General features: G+C 45.9%; 1 protein-coding gene across 7 annotated transcripts in view; it reads left to right on the top strand.

Annotated features, from left to right (window-relative positions):
• MKI67 (marker of proliferation Ki-67) overlaps nucleotides 1–19,300 on the top strand; it is a 29,777-nt gene extending 10,477 nt beyond the window's left edge. The window contains exons 7-16 of one of the 7 annotated variants that reach the window (XM_032281998.1): nucleotides 450–1,529; nucleotides 2,872–3,047; nucleotides 4,091–4,397; nucleotides 4,488–4,606; nucleotides 4,718–4,889; nucleotides 6,705–6,860; nucleotides 7,791–9,461; nucleotides 10,188–14,653; nucleotides 15,515–15,958; nucleotides 17,945–19,300. In XM_032281998.1, the coding sequence (XP_032137889.1) occupies nucleotides 450–1,529; nucleotides 2,872–3,047; nucleotides 4,091–4,397; nucleotides 4,488–4,606; nucleotides 4,718–4,889; nucleotides 6,705–6,860; nucleotides 7,791–9,461; nucleotides 10,188–14,653; nucleotides 15,515–15,958; nucleotides 17,945–18,010 (8,657 nt within the window). In that variant the 3' untranslated portion in view covers nucleotides 18,011–19,300. Of the gene's footprint in view, nucleotides 1–449; nucleotides 1,530–2,871; nucleotides 3,048–4,090; nucleotides 4,398–4,487; nucleotides 4,607–4,717; nucleotides 4,890–6,704; nucleotides 6,861–7,790; nucleotides 14,654–15,514; nucleotides 15,959–17,944 lie in introns of all 7 variants that reach the window. The other 6 variants (XM_032281999.1, XM_032282002.1, XM_032281997.1 and 3 more) reach the window with 6 other exon arrangements.
• The last annotated feature ends 4,097 nt before the right edge of the window (nucleotides 19,301–23,397 follow it).

The raw sequence follows: 23,397 nt of genomic DNA, 5'->3' as shown, positions 1-23,397 counted from the left end.
AGATTAGGTCTTTGTGAAGCATAATGGCAAAGAAAAGTCAAGAAGAATGCAAGTGCTAAACATCTAGCCTGTCAGAAATGGAGGAGGTGTCATTTATCATGTCAACAACAGACAGATGCCTAACTCTTTTCCCTTGGTGACTGATGGGGTGCTGTGCTTAGGAGAGACTCCAGGCACGAGGAAACTGCCTGTTCAGCTGCCAGCTCAGTTCTCAGTAGTTTGATAGCATGTGATATTGCATACTGGTTATTGGAGCTAATGTGATTTATTTATCTGTATTATAATACTAATACCTTGAGACTTGCAAGTTTTAGGCATTAAATAATTTGTAGGCTAAGTAAAAGCTAGCTTATAAGACAATCTGAAACAATTAAAATATTGAATTCCGCAAATGTTAACCATTGAGAAAACGTTGAACTTCTGTTTCTTATTTCATAATAATTGCCAAGACGGGAAAGCTCCAGATTCCAAGGCCTATTCAAAAATCACTGAAGGAAAAGTATCAGGAAGTCCTCAGGTACATATCAACACTGTCAAAGAAGACAGTACTGCAGATGACTCAGAAGACAGCGTTGCCCAGGAAACTTCTGATGTTCATTCCTCAGAACATGCTGGACGTAATGGCAGAAATGCAGCTCATTGCATTTCTGGGGATTTTAGAGAAATTTCCAGGGTAAAATTAATGAGCCATTGTGGAGAACTGAAGTCTCCTTCCACTACACAGTGTCTTGACGATAGCCAAAAAAACGAATCTCCCTTTAGGAAGCTGTATCAGTCAATGAAGAAAGAGTTGGATGTAAAATCACAAAAAGAAAATCTTCCACAGTATCATAGAAAATCTGGATTACAAACTGATTACACAACAGAAAAAGAAAATGCTGATGGTTTACAGCAGGAGACACAACTGTTGTTCTCACGTAAGTCAAGACCGAAATCTGGTGGAAGCAGCCACGCCATGGCAGAGCCTGCTTCGCCTGAGCGAGAGCTCGCCCAGGCCAAGGGCAAGGGAAGAGACGTGGAGTCTGTTCAGACTCCCAGCAAGGCTGTGGGTGCCAGCTCTCCTCTCTATGAGCCGGCTCAAATGAAGACCCCTGAACAATATCCACAGCAACAAAATTCTCCAGAAAAACATAAGAACAAACACCTGTATCCTATTGGTAGAAGAGAATCTGCGAATCTGCGTAAAAACGAAGCCTTCGAGGCTGGTGATAAAACTCTTACTCCCAGGAAGCTTTCAGCTAGAAACCGAACACCAGCTAAAGCTGAAGATGCAGCCGACTCTGCCGCTAAACCAGGAAATCTCTCCTCCAAAACCAGAGGAAGTATTCCTACAGATGTGGAAGTTCCGCCTAGAGAAACCGAAATTCAAAATGACCCCTTTTTAACTCTGTGGCTCACTGAAGTTGAAAGGAAAATCCAAAAGGATTCCCTCCACAAGCCTGAGAAAGTGGGTGCCACAACTGGACAGATGTGCCCTGAGTTACCTGGTCTTAGTGCAGTTGATATCAGCAACTGTGGTGATTCCCTTAGTAAGTTTATTTTGTTGTCAATTTATTTTTTCTAAAAGATGAACACCTTCTGTTTAGCCATGAATCAGTGAGACCTTCATTCATTCAGTAGTGACTGGCGTTGTGGAAGAGAGTGTAGGCAGTTAGGGCTCAGGGATAGGACAGACATGGGCACTGTTTCTGCTGACAGCTTAGTACCGAAGGCCTAGGTGATTTTAACAAGGAATGACAGGAGGTGGAGGTTGTCAGGGAAGTATGAAGCAGGGGTTATTGAAGGAGGTAGGGTGGCCCCCAAAATATTCCATTCTCCTCCATCTGTCACAAAACAGAAAAGAGAATACTCATAATTGCTTTTCACATGGAGTTGAATTCTGAACTACAATCAACTGTATCATATGAGTTTGGTCATTTGGAATAAATCACTGGAAATCATTGAATATAGTGGTAGTTCTCAGGTATTTATACTCTGTTTTCAGAGTGTCCTACAAACAATTTACTGTAAACGCTGGACTCTACCCATGAGTTTATATGCCAGGCAAATTTCTAAATGATTTGCAGACATTAACACTTGATTCTTGGTGCAGCAGGAGTGCTCATGGCTAGGTTTTCTTTTTAGATCTATGTCACAAATGAGGAAACTGACAACCCAAGGCCACCCAGTGAGTGGCAGAGATATGACCTTTATAGCAGGTGTGGTAGCTCCTTGGGAGCTTCCTATACTCCTCGGGATTGGCTTTTAGAAGAAAAGTTGTCTAGGCCACGGACGCAGTATTCGCACTATCAGGCTGTTTCTGCAGGTGGCCCATAGTGGTGGGGTGTGAGGCTATCGATAAAATAAGGCCTGTAATAGCAGTCTTAGTGTTCCACCAAGCCTCATAAAGGGGAAGCATCACTTAGACAAGGAATTTATGGTAGCTGGTGGCTCAGGAAGATGTATAATTGAGGCTGGGCTCCCGTGAATTGACTCAGAACCACCTGGAGGAGTTTTCACAGCTCGTGTATTCTGGTCACTGAGTGAAGCCCAAGTGCATGTCTTTAGAGAGTTCTCTCCAGCTGTCATCCCCTACTCCAAGGTGAAAGCTACTGCTTCACACTCCTCTTTCATATGTCCACGCATAATGCTTCAATGTTTTAAAGAAAGCCTTTGTACTGTCCAGTGGGAACTGGATGTCTTCGTGGCCTCTCCTGCGGTCCTTTAGGAACTTTTAGTGGCCTAAGCTTCACCAGGATCGCAAGAATGGAGGTGTGCTGCAGGTGCTGTTTCTATGACTTTTCACTTGGTTAGTCTTTAATGCTAATGTGAAATAAATCACTAATCTTGGTATGTTTTTTCATCGCTCTTTCCACGTTTGTATTTGTTTAGATAAGAGTGAGGGAATACCTTTGAAAAGAAGGCGTGTGTCCTTTGGTGGGCACCTAAGACCTGAATTATTCGATGAAAACTTGCCTCCTAATACGCCTCTTAAAAGGGGAGAAACCCCAACCAAAAGGAAGTCTCTGGTAGTGCACACTCCACCTGTTCTGAAGAAAATCATCAAGGTGAGTTGAACAATTAGCATTCTCATTCACATCCAGTGGCTCACGCACTGGGTCCATATTGCTTTCCAAATTCTGACACAAGTAGAATTATGATGAAGACCTTTATTTATTTAGTTTTTTAAGAAACAAGTTTTAAACAAGATGAAATAAAACTCACTGATGTGGGTGCCAGCAAAGAAGCCCCTGGGTCCCTGACCGTGGTGCTGACGCAACTGAGTAGGGGGAGTCCTTGGTGTTGTCCTTTTAGTGCGGAAGTTCCCGGACATCCACACTTACAGCACCAGGTAATCACCTGCAGGCACTGTCACGACAGCCAATTACAAAAATTCTGGATACGTCACCAATCACAAAAATTCTGATACATCACCATCCTTATGGATGGTTTTATTTTCTTTTAGAGTTACAAGGCTATAGTCAAGGCATTTACCTGGTATAAAGGAAAATCATCAATGGCAATGTCAACATTTTACACCCTCAGCTTTTTAGAATGATTGCTTACCTGTTCCTTTGCTGTGTTGTCTTTCCTGGGTTTTATACCCCTGGGAAGCCATGGCCCTGTAGCTTTGTAGCAGGGCCTGGGCAGTCTTTCTTTTCTTCTCTTCCCAGCAGGAGCAGAAAGTGATGCCTGGCTCCGTTTCCATTCCACTTGCCTCTGGGACCAGGCCACTGGTCCCAGTTCAGGCCACTGGTCCCAGAGGCAAGTGGCCTTCTTCCATGTGGACTGCCGGGGGCTGCGTGCCCATGGCTGGTATTTACTGGGGCTGAGATCAGACCCTGCCTGTCTTTTCATTGATCAGGACGTTTCTTCCATCTTTCTACCTGAAATGACCTCAGTTCAGACTTGGCTTGCTTCTAGTTCCTTTTTCTTCCTTAAATTACTGGGACAGTCTCACCTCTACCATAGTCTTGAAAGACAGTGGCTTAAGCATTTGTTGCTTCAAAATTTAAACAGCTGAAATTCTTAACCGAATAGTTTTTCATCAGTCATTCCAGTGATGTTACATCCTTGTTAAGGCTTGTTGTGAACAATTTTGTCTTATCAGGAACAGCCTCAACCATCAGCGGAACAACAGTCAACTTCAGAAATCCACTTGGAAGTGACGGCACAAAGCTTGGTTACAGGCCCTCCAGCCCCTAGTCCTAGGAAAACTCCAGTTGCCAATGATCGTAGGTCCTGCCAAGCAGCCCCTGCTTCCAGCAGCAAATCTCAGACAGAGGTTTCTAAGAGAGGAGGGAGAAAGAGCGGCAACCTGCCTTCAAAGAGAGCGTCTCTTAGGCGCAGCCAACATGGTATTTTACAGATGATATGTTCCAAAAGAAGAAGCGGTGCTTCTGAAGCCAATCTCATTGGTTAGTCTTGCATTAGAACACATATGTTAAGGTGAATTTTTTCATGAATACTTGTTTTTGAAAAGTTTCATCTTCTTTTCCCGTTGACAGTTGCAAAATCGTGGGCAGATGTAGTAAAACTTGGTGCAAAACAAACACAGACTAAAGTGGTAAAACATGGCCCTCAAAGATCAGTGATCAAAAGACAAAGAAGACCTGCTACTCCAAAGGTAGGGGCCTCACTGGGAGCGGCTGCTTTACAATACCAGTGCCACTGAAGCTTGCATTCAGTGTGGATTTATGCTTTAATGTCTTGTTTACCTCTTTCCTGTTCTTTACAGAAGCCTGCGGGTAATGTTCACAGTCAATTTAGTACAGGCCATGCAAACTCTCCTTGTACCATAATAATAGGGAAAGCTTATACTGAAAAGGTACATTTGCCTGCTCAACCCTGCAGAATGTTCAACGACTTCATTTCCAACCAAAAAAGGGACTTTAAGGAAGATCTTTCAGGTAAAAACACAGTCTTAGATCTTATACATCTTTTGACCCTACTATTTTTTATTGTGTTAATGTTTGGGTTGCTAACTTTGTTTATCTGCTGTGAAAGGGATTATAAAATAAACGACTGAGTCAACTTTCTGGGGTCACAGCATTCAGGGAAGATAAAGCTGGTTTGGCTTGCAAGGACAGGTCTCTGATAATTTTGGGGATCACATGTCCTGCGTGAAATAGGTATGGAAATGTCAAATGCATATCTTTACCCTGGAGAGCAGCGGATACATAGAAAGCTGGAAGGCGCTTTACAGGGAAGAGACGTAACTTGTTTCCTACAGCTACAGTTTATCCCAGGTGTAGCTCAGTTGTTTATGAGCAACATTTTGCTTCTTCAGGATTTACTTTTTAGGCAGCTTAACTTCCTTGAAAGAAGGCCCTATGAGAAGATTCCCGTAAACAACTGATGGTTGAAGAAATGTTTGCACTCAAGTCCCACTCAGGAAAGTGTGGCCTGACTTGCTAAAGTGGGGATGATGCAGCAGCTAGGGCTGGTGGCAGGAGAGCGGCTGTAGGTTTTCTGTTGTGTAATTTGCCCAGTAGTTTCTACCGTGTACAGTTTGGAAGGGTGGTGGGAGTTGAAGTGAACAGGGGAAACCTTGTTTTTGTTTTCTGGCAGATTGAGTTGTAAGAGTTGTACTCCTCTGTAATGGCTGCAAGGTACCGTCTGATGAGTCATATTCGGATCCGTTCATTTATCTTTTTAAAAAAACCAAGAAGACAGAAATGCAAAACATAAACCAAAATGTAGATATGTATCTAGGAGTAGGTTTATAAATTACAGACATGTATGAATGTTCTAATATGTATGTTACAAAATGTTAAAAACAAACCCTCAAAAATACTTTTAAAAAAATGTTAAGTATTCAGTGTGTGGGACAGTGGATTGTCCCCAGCATTCTTTCTTTTAAGATGGTTTCCTAGAGTCAAGCAGTTCTCACCTGTTGGTATGAGTACATCTCATTGCAGAACATTAGCATCTGCTGAAGACTAAATCCTGGGCTTTAAGTAGAAGGGGAGATTTTTGTGAATGGACTGGTTTGGAAGGGAGGCTTCAGAACAGGCTTCCCCCGAAAGTTTTGTGTGTGACTATGAGGCTGAAATAGCACTTGCATCCAATGAGGCCAGAATGATACAAGTAAGGAGAACATGGGATAAGAGGAGTTTTGCAGAAAGTTACAACTTCTATATAAACTGCTTTGTTACTATTTTTTTTCCTGAGATTATGTCAGTACTGCTTTTTGGTGTTAAAATGGAATGATAATGATAAATAGATTTTTAAAATATATATGTATTTTTAAGTGACAGTACTAAAAATGGGCAGCCCTTTGTCGTTTTCTAAAATGTGGGCACACGTTATTTGTACTTAAAACCTAGAACTGAGCACCCAAGACTTTGAGAAGCATGAAGGCGTTTGGATTTTAGATCCCAGCCGGGAGGCCTGTAGGTCCTAGGAGCCCATCACCAGCTTCCATGTTCTAGAGCTCATGTGTGATGACTAGTTAGAAAGACCACAAAGGTCAACTAACTTCATTTGTTTCCTTCCCAAGAAAAGCAAAGCAAAGAACATCACATATCTTCTCTTTGCTCTCTTTTTTACACAATAAGTACATTATTAATGGAATCACCCTTTTTATGAGGCCTATGTACCAGGAATTCTAGGGAGGAATCTACTGTTATTTCACACCATTTACATCTTACAGGTGAGGACTGGTATGGTTGTTTGAATGTTAGCAATGTGTTAATCACTTTTCAAATATTTTCATTTAACAGGAATAGCTGAAATGTTCAAGACCCCAGTGAAGGAGCAGCCACAGTTGACGAGCACATGCCACATCGCTATTTCAAATTCAGAGAATTTGCTTGGGAAAAAGGTTCAAGTAACTAATTCAGGAGAAGAACCTTTGCTACCCACCTCAGAGAGTTTAGGTTGGTTTCCTTTTTTCCTACCACGGTGATGTTTTGGGATAGGAGCGTGCAGTATTATCTTTTGCAAGCAGTATGATACTACTTCTCTAAAACAAATGTTCCAGGCACAAAATACCATTTCCATCTTCTCTGTTCTAATTGAAACGGAGATTTCAATCAGCAGTTGATTGAAACACAGGCATTCATTGACTTACAGAGAATGAAAGACTCCATTAATATGTGTAGATGACCTGTGTACACTTTTGGCTTCTTTAAGTAACCAGGAAGACATGGCAAAAAAGTACAATGATTTCTCACCATACTTACATATAGATTACTCAAATTCGAAATTATTGCAAATTACAACGCAGAAAGATAACAGTTTATATACTGTGCAATTATTCCTGCTAACCTTTTAGGTGGGAGCAGGCCCGGGTTGAATGTGAGATGGGAGATGAGAATCTGTCTAATCTCTCATTTGGCACTGGTTACTGTGTTCCTGTCATAGAGAGAACAGCTTGCTACCCTGAAGATGTTTGTGGTAGGTGAATATTTCCTGTGTGATATAGACCCTAACCACGCAAGGATAACCCATGTTATTTTATTGGTGATTTAAGGCAAGAAACAGCTGTTTGTTTCTAATGGTTAAAGAAAAAAAATGCCTATATTAATGTCAGTGACACAGGGCATGGCAACTTTTGGAGGATCCTTCTTAAGCAATATTTTTGCCTTCTGTAATCATTTTAGCGTCTAACTTTTGTTTAATGATGACTCCACTGTAGCACCAAATAACATTATCCTTAATTGTGCATGGCTTTTATATAAGACAGATTTATAAACACACAAGTAGCCTCATATCGTTAAGTAGATATGAATTTAGTTTTTTATTATATTTTATGAGGCTTCAGTACTAGATTGACATAAGATACGCATAGAATGTATTTATTATAGATGTTTTTATTTCAGGAGGAAATGCGTTCTTCAGTGCACGGAAGGCAGCAAAAGAACTGTCTGATAGGTGTTCTGTAAGCCCTGCCTTAACACGGCCGAGTATTAGAGAAAATGGAAACACAGCAGAAACTCCTAGGAACACCTACAAAATGACTTCTGTGGAGATGAAGACTTCAGATACTGAGACAGAGCCTTCAAAGACAGTACCCAGTGCAAACAAGTTAAGAAGGTCTACCGAGCTCAGAAATGTACAGAAGCTACCTGAAGAAAGCAAGAGTGAAGAAACAAATACTGGCGTTGCCGCCCACATCATAGGAAGGTGTCAGAAGACAACACCACTGCAGCGGAAGAGAGGAGGAGAGATGAAGGAAATCGAAAGACCCTTTGAGACGTATAAGGAAAATATTGAATTAAAAGAAAATGTTGAAAAGATGGAAGCAGTGAAGAGATCAAGAAGAACCTGGGGGCAGAAAGGTGAACGAGTGTCTGACCTAACAGACCTCAAGAGCTTGCCTGATACAGAACGCACGAAAGACCTGGCTCATGGCCAGGAGCTCCTCCAAACCCGAGATCATGCCAAGGCACCAGAGAGTGAGAAGGGCAAAATCACTAAAATGCCCTGCAAGTCATTACAGCCAGAACCAATAGACACCCCAACACGCATGAAGCAATGGCCCAAGACATCCCTGGGGAAAGTGGGTGTGAAAGAAGAGCCCCTTGTGGCAGGCAAGCTCACACGGACACCAGGGGAGACCACACACACACACACAGAGCCAGCAGGAGATGGAAGGAGCATCAGAACATTTAAGGAGTCTCCGAGGCAGATCCTGAACCCAGTAGCCTATGTAACTGGAATGAAGAGGTGGCCAAGAACGTCTAAGGAAGAGGCCCAATCACTGGAAGACCTGGCCGGCTTCAAAGAGCTCTTCCAGACACCAGGTCACACTGAGGAATCAATGACTGATGACAAAACTACGAACATACCCAGCAAATCTCCACCACCAGAGTCAGTGGACACCCCAACAAGCACAAAGCAACGGCCTAAGAGAAGTCTCAGGAAAGCAGACATAGAGGAAGAACTCTTAGCACTCAGGAAACTGACACCATCAGCAGGGAAAGCCATGCACACACCCAAACCAGCAGCAGGTAATGAGAAAGACATTAAAGCATTGATGAGAACTCCAGTGCAGAAACTGGACCTGATAGGAAATTTACCTGGCAGCAAGAGACAGCAACAAACTCCTAAGGAAAAGGCCCAGGCTCTAGAAGACCTGGCTGGCTTTAAAGAGCTTTTCCAGACTCCTGGTCACACCGAGGAATCAGTGGCTGCTGGCAAAAGCACTAAAATACGCTGCAAATCTCTACAACCGGACCCAGTGGACACCCCAACGAGCACAAAACAACGGCTCAAGAGAAGTCTCAGGAAAGCAGACATAGAGGAAGAATTCTTAGCACTCAGGAAACTAACGCCATCAGCAGGAAAAGCCATGCACACACCTAAACCGGCAGTAGGTGAAGAGAAAGACATCAACACATTTGTGGGAACTCCAGTGCAGAAACTGGACCTGCCAGATAACTTAATCGGGAGTAAGAGACGGCCACAAACTCCTAAGGAAAAGGCCCAGGCTCTAGAAGACCTGGCTGGCTTCAAAGAGCTCTTCAAGACCCCTGGTCACCCTGAGGAAACAGTGGCTGCTGGCAAAACCACTAAGATGCCCCGCAAATCTCCACCAGAATCAGCAGATACCCCAACAAGCATAAGAAGGCGGCCTAAGACACCTTTGGGAGAAAGAGATATAGAGAAAGAGCTCTTAGCCCTGAAGAGGCTCACACAGGCATCAGGGGAAACCGCACACACAGGCAAAGCACCAGGAGGTGAGGATACAGACATCAAAGCGTTTAAGGAAACTGCTAAGCAGAAACTGGACTCAGCAGCAAGTGTAACTGGCAGCAAGAAGCAGCCAAGAACTCCTAAGAGAAAGGCCCAATCCCTAGAAGACCTGACTGGCTCGAAAGAGCTCTTCCAGATACCAGTATGCACTGATAAGCCCACAACTGATGAAAACACTACCGAAATAGTCTGCAAATCTCCACAACCAGACCCAGTGGACACCCCAACAAGCTTCCAGGCACAGTCCAAGAGAAGTCTCAGGAAAGCAGACGTAGAAGAATTCTCAGCCCTCAGAAAACGAACGTCATCAGCAGGCAAAGCCACGCACACACCCAAACCAGCAGTAGATGATGAGGAAAACATCAATGCAGTTGCGGGAACTCCAGTGCAGAAACTGGACCTGCCAGAAAACTTAACTGGCAGCAAGAGACGGCCACAAACTCCTAAGGAAAAGGCCCAGGCTGTAGAAGACCTGGCTGGCCTCAAAGAGCTGTTCCAGACCACAGGTCACCCTGAGGAATCAATGACTTATGAAAAACCTGCCAGGATAGCCTGCAAATCTTCACAGCCAGACCCAGACAAAACCCCAGCAAGCTCCAAGCGATGGCTCAGGACATCCCTGGGGAAGGTGGGTGAGAAAGAAGAGCTCCTAGCAGTTGGCAAGCTCACACAGATGCCAGTGGGGACGACACACACACACACAGAGCCAACAGGAGATGGCAAGAGCATCAGAGCAGTTAAGGAGTCCCCAAAGCAGATCTTAGACCCAGCAGCAAGTCTAACTGGCAGCAAGAGGCAGCCAAAAAATTCTAAGGAAAAGGCTGAAGTCCCTGAAGACCTGGTCGGCTTCAAAGAGCTCTTCCAGACACCAGGTCACACTAAGGAATCAATGACTAATGAAATAACTACGAAAATACTCTACAGCTCTTCACCACCAGACCCAGTGGACATCCCAACAAGCTCCAAGCCACAGCCCAAGAGAAGTCTCAGGAAAGCAGACGCAGAAGAATTTTTAGCATTTAGGAAACTAACGCCCTCAGCAGGCAAAGCCACACACACACCCAAACCAGCAGGAAGTGAAGAGAAAGACATCAATGCATTGATGAGAACTCCAGTGCAGAAACTGGACCTGCCAGGAAATTTACCTGGCAGCAGGAGACGGCCACAAACTCCTAAGGAAAAGGCCCAGGCTCTAGAAGACCTGACTGGCTTCAAAGAGCTCTTCCAGACACCATGCACTGATAACCCCACAACTGACAAGAAAACCACTAAAATACCCTGCAAATCTCCACAACCGAACCCAGTGGACACCCCAACAAGCACAAAGCAACGATCAAAGAGAAGTCTCAGGAAAACAGACATAGAGGAAGAATTTTCAGCACTCGGGAAACTAACACCATTAGCAGGGAAAGTCATGCACACGCCTAAACCAGCAGTAGGTGAAGACAAAGATAGCACATTTGTGGGGACTCCAGTGCAGAAACCGGCCGTGCCAGGAAATTTACCTCGTAGCAAGAGACGGCCACAAACTCCTAAGGAGCGGGCCCAGGCCCATGCTCTAGAAGAATTGGCTGGCTTCAGAGAGCTCTTCCAGACACCAGATCACACTGAGGAATCAACAGCTACTGACAAAATCACAAAAGTATCCTGCAAATCTCCACAACCAGACCCAGTCAAAACCCCAACAAGCTCCAAGCGACGGCTCAAGACATCCCTCGGGAAAGCAAGCGTGAAAGAAGAGGTCCTAGCCGTCGTCAAACTGACGCAGACGTCCGGGGAGACCATGCACACACACAGAGGGCCAGCACGCAATGGAAAGAGCATCAGAGTATTTAAGGAGTCTGCAAAGCAGATGCTGGACTCAGCAGACTATGTAACTGGAATGAAGAGGTGGCCAAGAACACCTAAGGAAGAGGCCCAATCACTAGAAGACCTGGCCGGCTTCAAAGAGCTTTTCCAGACACCAGGTCACACTGAGGAATCAAAGACTGATGACAAAACCACCAACATACCCTGCAAATCACCACCAGAATCAGTGGACACCCCAACAAGCACAAGAAGGCAGCCCAAGACACCTTTGGGGAAAAGGAATGTAGTGGAAGAGCTCTCAGCCCTGAAGAGGCTCACACAGACACCAGGGGGAACAACACACACAGACAAAGCACCAGGAGGTGAGGATACAGGCATCAAAGTGTTTAAGGAAACTGCTAAACAGAAACTGGACCCAGCAGCAAGTGTAACTGGCAGCAAGAAGCAGCCAAGAACTCCTAAGAGAAAGGCCCAATCCCTAGAAGACCTGACCGGCTTGAAAGAGCTCTTCCAGACACCAGTAGTCACTGACAAGCCCAGGACTAATGAGAAAACTACCAAAATAGCCTGCAAATCTCCACAATCAGACCCAGCGGACACCCCAACAAGCTTCCAGGCACAGCCCAAGAGAAGCCTCAGGAAAGCAGACATAGAGGAAGAATTCTTAACACTCAGGAAGACATCAGCAGGCAAAGCCATGCACTTACCCAAACCAGCAGCAGATGCTGAGAAAGACATTAAAGCATTGATGGGAACTCCAGTGCAGAAAGTGGACCTGCCAGGAAATTTACCTGGCAGCAAGAGAAGGCCACAAACTCCTAAGGAAAAGGCCCAGGCTCTAGAAGACCTGGCTGGCTTCAAAGAGCTCTTCCAGACCCCAGGCATGGACAAGCCCACTACTGACGAGAAAACTACCAAAATAGGCTGTAAATCTCCACAACCAGACCCAGTGGACACCCCAAGAAGCACAATTCAACGGCCCAAGAGAAGTCTCAGGAAAGCAGAAGTAGAGGAAGAATTCTTAGCACTCAGGAAGCTAACGCCATCAGCAGGCAAAGCCATGCACACACCTAAACCAGCAGTAAGTGATGAGAAAAACAGGAACACGTTTGTGGAAACTCCAGTGCAGAAACTGGACTTGCCAGGAAATTTACCTGGTAGCAAGAGACGGCCACAAACCCCTAAGGAAAAGGCTGAGGCTCTCGAGGACCTGGCTGGCTTCAAAGAGCTTTTCCAGACACCAGATCACACTGAGGAATCAACGACTGATGACAAGATCACAGGAGTATCATGCAAATCTCCACAGCCAGAGCCATTCAAAACCTCAAGAAGCTCCAGGCAACGGCTCAAGGTATCCCTGGTGAAAGCGGGCATGAAAGAAGAGCTCCTCACAGCCGGCAAGCTCACACGGACGTCAGGGAAGACTGTACAAACGCACACAGAGCCAACAGGAGGTGGTAAGAGCATCAAAGCCTTTAAGGAGTCTCCAGAGCAGATCGTGGACCCAGCAGCAAGTGTAACTGGTAGCAAGAGGCAGCTGAGAACTCGTAAGGAAAAGGCCCATGTTCTGGAAGACCCAGGTGTCTTCAAAGAGCTCATCCCAGCACCAGGTCACACTGAAGAGTCCATGACTACTGACAAAAACACCAAAATTCCCTGCAAATCTCCCCCATCAGAACTAGCAGACACTGCCAAGAACACAAAGAGATGCCCCAGGACACGTCTCAAGAAAGAAGTGAAAGAGGAGCTCTCAGCAGTTCAGAAGCTCACAAAAACATCAGGGCAAAGCGCACACACACACACAGAACCAGCGAGTGATGGTGAAGGCATCAAAGTAGTCAAGCAACGTGCCAAGAAGACACCGAGCCCAGGAGTAGAGGAACCCAGCAAGAGAAGGCCAAGAGCACCTAAGGCAAAGGCCCAACCCCTGGAAGACCTGGCTGGCTTCAGAGAGCTTTCTGAAACACCAGGTCACACTCAGGAATCACTGACTACTGGCAAAGCCGCCAAAATACCCTGCAAATCTCCCCTACTAGAACTAGCAGACACCAGAACAAGCACCAAGAGGCATCTCAGGACGCATGCCCAGAAGGTGGAAGTGAAAGAAGAGCCATCAGCAGTCGGCAAGTTCACACAGACATCGGGGGAAATGGCAGATGCAGACAAAGAATCAGTAGGTAAAGTTAAAGGCATCAAAACATCTAAGGAATCCGCAAAGCAGACACTGGCTCCAGCAGCATGTGTAACTGGCAGCAGGAGACGGCCAAGAGCACCCAGGGAAAACGCCCACGCCCTAGAAGACCTAGCTGGCTTCCAAGACCCAGCACCAGGTCACCCTAAAGAATCAATGACTGATGACAAAACCACTAAAATACCCTGCAAATCATTGCCAGAACCAGTAGACACTGCAATAAGCTCAAAGAGACGGCCTAGGGCACGTGCCCAGAAAGTAGAAGTGAAAGAAGAGCCCTTAGCAGCCGGCCAGCTCACACCAGCATCAGGGGAGACCACGCACAGCGACAAAGAACCAGCAGGTGAAGGCAATGGGGTGAAAGCATTTAAGCAACCTGCAAAGCGGAAGCTGGACCCAGAAAATGTCATTGGCAGCAGGAGACGGCCACGAGCACCTAAGGAAAAGGCCCAACCCCCAGAAGATCTGGCCAGCTTTCAAGAGCTCTCTCAAACACCAGGCCACACTGAGGAACTGGCAAATGGTGCTGATAGCTTTACAGGCACTCCAAAGCAAACACCTGACAGTGGAAAACCTCTAAAAATATCCAGAAGAGTTCTTCGGGCCCCTAAAGTAGAACCCGTGAGAGACCAGGTAGGCACCAGAGACCTTGTAAAATCACAAAGCAAAAGCAACTCTTCCCTGCCCCCACCGCCCCACAAGAGGGGATGTGGAAAAGATGGAACCGTCACAGGAACTAAGAGACTGCGCTTTGTGCCCGTGCCAGAGGAAATCGTGGAGGAGCTGCCGGCCAGCAAGAAGCAGAGGGTTCCTCCCAAGGTGAGAGCCAAGTCACCCGAACCCTTGGTTGTCATGAAGAGAAGCTTGAGGATTTCTGCAAAAAGAAGTGAACCTGCGGAAGAGCTGAACAGCGACAGCATGAACGCCAACAAAGAGGAACACAAATTCCAAGACACTGTCCCTGAAAATAAGGTGAGAGGGAGTGTTACAGCATCACTCAATATCATCTTGGGTAGTTGTCAATTTCTGTGTTATAATTTGCATGTGATCTGACTTTATCAGTGGTTATCCTTTCCCCAAAGGGTTTCACTCAACACAGTGAATAACTGCAGACCATGGCAAAAAATCTTCTTGGGATCTACAGAGGGAATAGGCTAATTTGGGAAAAGAACTAGTCAAAAATGATTAGTGCAAACTTAGAAGTTTCTCAGGAGCCAAATGAGTAATGTTCATCTTCAGATGTTTAAAAAATTTATCAGAGGCTGGGTGGGTGGTTCAGTTCTGTGTTCTGGATACTATCACCAGAACTGGGTTAAAAATACCATCTATGTCACTGTTTTAACTATCAGAACAGTATCAACAGGGACTGTGTATTCTTGAGAAGGACAAAACTGTCTGGACTGTTAGACAGAGAGGTTCCTGCTACATGCAGGGAAGTTTGGAAAAACCCCAGAAATGACATCTTCCTATTCTGTCTTAGCAGTGATCATTAAAGGAATAGAAATTCATGTACTCCCTGTAAATGAATGAATAACTGAGCTTCTTTCTATAATGTAAACTGTAAAAATTAGATTTGACATATGTCTCATTAGGCATCATGACTGAAATTTATCCTGAATTCCTTATTTATAATTTGTCAGCAGAGACAGTCATTTCTCCATAGGAGCAAAGTACCACATATTACTTAGATGCCAGGTCTCCTAGAAAATTCATCAGTGGGTAATTTTCAAATGATTTCTCCTTTTAGTTTGCTGTTGATTGTTCTCCCTGTTGAATTTTGAAGTTTGTTTTACTAATTATTGGAATTTTGTGGATGTCTTCTCATTTCTTTAGGGAATGTCTCTGCGTACCAGACGCCAAAATAAGACTGATGCAGAACAGCCGAAAACTGAGGTCCTTATATTAGCAGGAAGAATGAAAATAAACAGAAATGCAAGGAAGCCCATGAAGACCTCCCAAGAGATAGACATTCAGAGTCCAGGTGATGGAGCCCAGAAAGCCGTACCTAGAGGCAAAGCCAGTGAAAACAAAAGGTGCTTGAGGTCTGTTAGACAGAATAAGAGCTCCCAGCCTAAGGTGGCAGAGGAGAGCGAAGGGCAGAAGAGCACGGGGATTCTCGTGCAGAATCAGGAAGGGAAAGGAGAAGCGGGAAATTCAGACTCCGTGCATTTGAGATCAAGAAAGACCAAAAGCCAGTCTGCAGCAAGCACTTTGGAGAGCGAATCTGTGCAGAGAGTCACGCGCAGTGTCAAGAGGTGTGCAGAAAATCCGAAGAAGGTAAGCCATTTACCATTTTCCTTTTTTAAAAGAGACAGAATGTTTCAATGTATTTTTGCCCAAGGTTGCAAAGGTCAACCAAAAACATGAACAGCACTCTGCCAGCTCCCAGTTACATTAGTGGAAGGAATATTAAGCTCAGACATATATTTTGTCATTTTAGTTATATTTTGTTGCGTTTGTTTTGAGAATTCCACTTAAAATAGCAAATTCACATTATGAAGACTTTTTTCAGGAAGAAAAGGAATTTGTCGAGTGGCTAATTTCTGACTGCTTATGATGTACCTCATGATACAATTGTTAGGGAGATGTCTTCAGCCTTTGTGTAGTTCAAAAAAACCCACTGAAACCGAAAAGTTATTTCAAAAAAAAAAAAACTATTGAAAGAGAAAATTTTCCAAGGAATTCTTTGGAAAGGTGGAAGGAACAGAGGTTGAGGTGTCCCTGAGGCACATACCCATTATGTGAGAGTTCCTGATCAGTGGGAGGTGCCTCTGCCCTCCACCCCTCCTCCAGCCAGAGACTATCTAAGCTAATGAGCTTTAAGTGCTGCTGAAATCACATCAAGTTTAGCCACTCATAATTACTATCATGTGGACAAATCCATAGTAAGGATTGAATTCCATTAGTGTTATTTTGGGGAATACTTGGTTTAGCTAAAATAAAGATACGTTGAATTGCTACCTTTTTGTGAGTGGTATAAATTTAATTCTTAGCACACACAAAATTTGGGCCTTAAACTACCATATTCTGAGTTCAGCAAGCGAAACTCATGTAGCAATAACCTCTCAGATATAGAATCCTGGCGAGTACAGCTGTCCAACGACAGACCTCTTCAGCACAAACGAGGACGCTTCAGCTGCCAAGAAGATGAAAGGTTCCCAGGTGTCCCCAGGACCTGCTACATAGCCAGGCAGCCAGTGGAAGGGGGACTTGTGTGTCTGGTGGTGGGCAGGAAGTCCTAGTTGGGAAATGCCTATAGCTGTACCATAGAGGGAAGAGGAGGAGAGGCTCAGAGGATACTGATGGCCACGCTGGTGTCCTAAGTCAGAGACTGTACTTCTGGGACTGTACTTCTGGAACAGGCTGGAAGAAAAAGCACCTGATAGTGCCAGACAAGCTCCTAGAGACCACAGGGACACCGGGTACACAGCTAATGTGGGTCAGCACGTTCACCCTTCCAGCCTTACATCAAACTCAGGCTCCAAACCCTTGCCAAATTCACAGTCTGGAAGGTGCTGCTTTATCAGAATGAAACCAAAGAAGGGTAAAAGCAAATCTTTTAACTAGGATGATTCCTAAACACAGGGCAACCAGGCCCAAGGCTAAGCCAGGCCTGGTGTGTTCTGCTGGGGGCGTTCCAGCCTTTTCTCACTCAACCACCCAGGAGACCTCCGACACATACTCCTCTATTGCTGTGTTCTTCAGTGGGTGTTGGTAGGCCCGGAAAATGCATATATAAGATAAATTTTTTTCCAGTAAGAAGCTTATAGGCATACTTTTCACCACGGTCTCTCCCGCTTAGCCAAGAGGTGAAAACCACTGCAAGAGTGAAGACCAAGGCAGGTCCCCATCCACGCAAGGTGGGGATGGTTCTGTCCACAGGGGTTGCTTGGTTTAGGAGAACCAAGAGACTCAATCCTGGCTGAGCTCACTTTTTCTGAGTGACATTTTTTAGTTTGTGAAAATGTATGCATTGATGAAGAAAGTTTTATTATTTGTCAGCTTAAAAATGCGTTAGGAAATTTTGTAGGAAAAGATCACGGTATTTAAGCGTAAAAAACTGCATAATAAAAGCAGTTTAAGTCAAGAAAAAACAACTCTAATGGAATATATTTTAAAACTTATTTCCAACCTCAAAATTAATTTTCTACAACTAACGACCTGCATAATACCTAGTACGCCTTTGGGGTTTTGCAGAGGAGGGTCCATATGAAAATGGGTGTTTAAATTACTTAAGAGTTCTATGTTTTTCTTCCCACACAGGCTGAGGACATTATATGCATCAAGAAAATAAGAACCAGAAGTCACCAGGACAGTGAAGATATTTAACACAAAAATCTAACTGAGAAAAATATAATAAAGCTAGTTTTGTGATAAGTTCTAGTACAGTTTTTGTCATAAAGTGAATTCTGTAAGTAAAGCTGTCAGTCTGCATAAGGGAAGAAAACTTGGGATATGCTGGGTCTGAATGGGCTTCTTAAACTTCACTGGGAGCACTGCTGGGCTCCCGGATGAAGAACAGTTGAACATGGGGGGCTTCGGGAAGGAGTTTGAGCCAAGGTTTGCCCTCGGCTTTGCAGAATGAAGTGTTGAGGTCCATCACCACCCACAGCCACCCTACAGCAGCCCCAACTGTGACCCCTGCCACACTGTGTCACTGTTTAAATGTTTACCTGTGTCCTCCAGAGCACGATGGCAGGAACGTCCATCCTCAGCTGTCCCAGCACTGAGCAGGCACTCGGGAAACACGAATGAATGGGCCAGTGCACCAATGAATGGAACTTGCAAGATCTGTCTTTCTAATGGCTGGGGGGCATTTGGCCCCCACACTGAGGCTACCGGACCTCTGCACAGGACAGTCCTATTTTATGTGTCCTTTCCTTTCTGGAAATAAAGTTGTGCTTTGGAGGATGACTTGTGAACACATCTCTAGGGACCAAGAGTGACTTGTAAGGAGTGGCTCATGGCTTGCCTTTGTCTCTTGGGAGTGCTTTTGTAAGCAGGGCTGCTCTCACCTGAGACAGCCTCCCCCCACGGGATCTCGGTCCCAGCTACAGTGCTTCTTGACTTCAGACTGTGGCTCCTCCTCTTCACCTCTCCAGCTTACCTGTTACTGAAAGCTCCGGAAGTTTACTGGCACTGCTCCTGCCTGTTCTCTTTCTGACTACCTGGCAGCCTGATGCCACCTGGTACATGAAGTGACACCAGTACTCTGAGAAGCATCCTCGTCCTTGGAGGGACTGAGCACTCAGCCCCTTCAGCCACAGTTTCAGGGTCGTATCCTTGTGAGCTGTTGCCTCCAAAATCTCTTTTGAAGCCCAGACTTCTTTCTCCAGCTTCAGACCCGTAGACATAACTTATTCATCTCCATTTACTTTCTCCTTTGTCCCCTGTTCTCTCTCTGTTCCCCTAATCAGAGAATAGCCCACCCCCCACCCCAGGTCACCTCTTTGGACTCCCCTATTCGCCCACCTTGCCAGATGGAGGTGAGGATGGCACACCTGACAGGGTAGCTGTCCCCCAGCATGCCCTATGCAGGCAGCGCCTGGTCTCCACACTTGTCTCCCCAGTGTCTGGTGGGGAGCCAGGTAACATCATAAATACTTGCTCAATGGATGCAGAAATCTGTTATTGGCTTGTGCTATATTGGCTGCCATGAGAGTGTTCTGACAGCGTTGTCCGTGATCATAAGGAGAATGACATTCTGCTGGAGGGAGGGAATAGAAAGGGGTAGGGAGGGGACATCTGAGGGCTCCGCAGGCTGCAAAGGGGACAGGGATTGTACCAGAGCAGAGTGGGGGAGGGTATTCAAGGAAGGACAGCTCTTCGTGGAGGCACTTTGGAAGGTGTGAGGCGTAAATGCTTCCTTCTAGTTAGCCCAGCTTCAGAACCTTGAGTAGGAATGTTGCTATGATCAAGTTGTTCTAACACTTCAGACTTACTAGTAATTATGAACCTCACATTAGAAAAACGTCATCCAGCCATATGCCTGTAGAGTGGAATATTCTGTTTAGTAGGAAAATCCCTCGAGTTCAGCTCTAACCAGAAATCTCGCTGACATGTGTCAGCTCCTTTTCTCACCCTGGTAAGTACAGTATTTCAAGAGCATGCTAAGGGTGGTTTTCATCTTACAGGGCTGTTGATGACTGATTAGAAGCGTTCATTCAAGGGCTACCCCCATATTTAATAGATGGAGAACACTTCTACACAACACATCTTCACTTGGTATTGGTGGGAAGCGGGGATCTCACAAATACTGCCCATTCCTCTAGGCTGTTTGAGAACAAATACCCACCTATTCCCACTATGGCATGGTAACTTCTCTGAGCTTCAGTTTCCAAGTGAATTTCTGTGCGATAGGACATTCCCAATAAATAGAAGCTGTTTTGACATTTTCGCCTCCAAAGGCCTGTGATCTGGCCCCCAATCCTTTCCTGAGCTTTCCTTCTTTTTTTTTCTTTTTCTGTCTGAGACTGAGTTTCTCTGTGTCGCCAGGCTGGAGTGCAGTGGCACTATCTCAGCACACTGCAAACCTCTTCCTCCTGGGTTCAAGCGATTCTCCTGCCTCAGCCTCCTGAGTAGCTGGGACTACGGGTGCCCACTACCATGACTGGCTAATTTTTGTATTTTTAGTAGAGATGAGGTTTCACCATGTTGGCCAGGACGGCCTCGGTCTCTTGACCTCGTGATCCACACGCCTTGGCCTCCCAAAGTGCTAGGATTACAGGCGTGAGCCACTGCACTCACCATCCCCTGCCTTGATTAGCCAGGCACCCCCAGCCACCACACACCCCCTCTGTTTCCCCTGCCTGGAACTTTCCCTCCTGCCCCACCAAGATCATTTCATCCAGTACTGAGCTCAGCCGAAGGGAGCCTTCTTCCCTGTGGGCGCCCTCACCCCCATGCCTGTCGTCCAGGTTGGGGCAAGTTGGAATTGTTCTGTACCTCTCTGTAGCACGTAGCACTGTAGAAGCTAACCCACTGAGTCTCCGGCTCCCCTCCTTGGGTGGTAAGTTTTGTTCATTCACGAGGGCCGACTGTGTATTTCCTGGTTACTGTATCCCAGTGACCAGCCCCAGGAGATGTCCAACAAAGTGTGTGATGAAATGGTCTTAAAACCCTGGTGTTTATTATGGGGAGAGTGGGGAAAGAAAGTAAGTGGGGGTGGGGCCGACAGGCCAGTGTAAGAGAGACTGGTTCATGACGTTCTGTTTTCCTTTCTTCAACAACTTGGCTGGATGGTCATTTTCTCTCTGGGCCAGTAAGTCATCGCAGCCGCTGTTAGCCCTGCAGGAACTGCCGCTGTGTTCTGAGAACTGCCTGCAACCGAAGCCGTGTCTGCTTTGCTGGAAGAGGTGCTGAGTTGAGGGACAGGGATTTGACCCAGGGCAGCCCCAAGTCAGCAGATGAAAGTACATGCCCTAACTTTCCTCTGGTGACCCCGATTTGGCATGGATCCTGGGAGTGAATCTGCAGGCAAGTTTCAGGGGCAGGAGCCTGCGGTAGGCCGGTTAGTCCTGAAGAAGAGGCCTTGCTGTTGGAGCAAGAGAAAAGTTAGCAGGTGGGTGCACCTGGGGCTCATCACCATCAGGAGAGGCTGAGGAGGAAGGGAGGGAGAGCAGTGCTCAGTGGTCAGTCTGGTCAGGGAAGAGGGTTCAGACCCCAGCCCACACCCTGGGCTGTCACTGAGAGTCAACACGGCAAACGGCGACTCCGTAGAGTAAACTGTAGCTACGTAACTAAAAATGATTTCATGCAGCTGGGATCCTACCACGTGCTGGGCTTCCTGGAAAAGTCCTCTAGACTAGCTGCAGGAATCTCCTGGCACTCTGGTTACAGCTGGAGAAGCTGATTGCCATGCTGTGCAGATGCTCCAGACCCCCAAGGAATCCCCAGGACACAGTCACCAAACCCCCATCCTGGTATCCCTGGCACTGAGTGCCATGCAGGCACATAGCACTCCATAATTTGGCAATGTGGATTTCATTGCTATTGCTCTTCCTGAGAAAACAGAAAGTGCCCATGATGTGTGGCAGGAAACCCCTCCCGCAGTGTGCACGGTGATTTCAGGAAGGAGTTTTGGTTTGTTGTGTCATGCTCTGCGAGGGCCCCAGTCAGCTTCGTGTTCTTCTGCCCATCTCTGACAGTCCCACATCTGTGACGTCAAGCCCTGAGCCAGGTAATTGGACTTGGATACCTGCTTGACCCATCTCTCCAGTGGGGTTCCTGAGCAGCCTCCGCAACCCAACCTCCCAGGGGGAGCTCTTGATGTCACCTGAAGAGTAAACAAACAAAAACTCTATTGACAGCACAGCCCCAGGTCTCGGTGACGGGAAAGCAGGATAGGCTCCCCGCCTTTGACTGGAAAGGCTCTGACACCTGTGTGTGTCACTGCAGAAATAGAGCTGGTGCAGGTCTCTCTACTTCTCTCACAGGTCGGGGTGTTCTAAAATCTATCCTGGCCCTTGCCTGTCTGCCAGGTGCTCCTTTATCATTTGCAAAATTGATGTGATGTCTGGCATGCATTCCACACCCTTGCGCAGTGTAAATTCCTAGCGAGAGTTTAGACTTCGGAGTCAAATGCTTAGGTGTAAATTCTAGCTTGTCTAATTTGCTGCTGTGTGAACTTAGTCATTTAACTTTGCTAGAGAATTTCCCATCCGTAAATGAGGCTGCACATAGCATTGTTGAGAAGATTACATGAGACAATATGTGTAAAACACAGCATTTTACTCAAAGCTTGTAAGCATCAATACATGCTAATTATCATCATCATCAGAGCATGAATATATTTATTAGATTCCTGAAGCTCCAAGATATTTCCCATGGCTCATACATTCTTCATTGCTAGGGATTTCTCTATGAGAAGGTGAAGGAAGAATCTGGAACATAATAGCACTGAATAGCCAGGGGCAGTGGCTTACACTTGTAATCCCAGCACATTTGGAGGTGAAGGCCGGAGAATCGCTTGAGGCCAGGAGTCCAAGATCAGCCTGAGCAACATAGCAAGACCCCCATCTCTACAAAAAAAAGAAATAGCTGGGCATGGTGGCACATACCTGTAGTCCCAGCTACTTGGGAGGCCGATATGGGAGGATTGCTTGAGCCCAGGAGGTCAAGGCTACAGTGAGTTATGATTGTATCACTGCGGTCCAGTCACTTAATATGTGACTTTCACATATTAACCTCCCTAACATCAAGATTATCATGAACTTGGTGGGATCCTACAGGAATAAACAGCAGCATTTTTGCTTTCTTAGCAGAACATAAAGGGATTTTGACAATGGTCGTCCTGGATTTGATGCTATACCAGGAGTTTGACTGTTGGTCATAAAAACAAACAATGTGTATGTTTCTGTGACTATACAGATTTAAATTGCAGAGTGTTGTCTGTTTTGAGAGGTACTCCAAAGTTACCGTGGGTTGAGATGGGGAGGGGCGTTAGGAAAACGGCTGAAAGCATATAGACTCTTGGTGTATTTCCGTTTGGTTTGAATGCTTATAACAAACACGTCCCCCTTTTCGCTGGCATTGTCCCATCCTTCGAGACAAGGGGCAGTTGGTTCTGTTAGACTCTGGACCCAGTAGGAGACCAGCTGTGGGCACTGAATGTGGAAGTGGCAGTGTGAGCCCCCGCTGGGGCGTGGCTGTCCTGGACCCTGAAGCTGCCCTCCCAGCAACTCAGCAGATGGCCTGAGGCCCCCCTGGACTGACTG

The sequence above is a fragment of the Sapajus apella genome, unplaced genomic scaffold (genome assembly GCF_009761245.1).
Source record: "Sapajus apella isolate SASKATOON/1434 unplaced genomic scaffold, GSC_monkey_1.0 scaffold13, whole genome shotgun sequence".
Taxonomy (NCBI): domain Eukaryota; kingdom Metazoa; phylum Chordata; class Mammalia; order Primates; family Cebidae; genus Sapajus; species Sapajus apella.
Note: the sequence above shows the minus strand (reverse complement) of the source record. Positions and strands in the feature narration are given on the sequence as shown.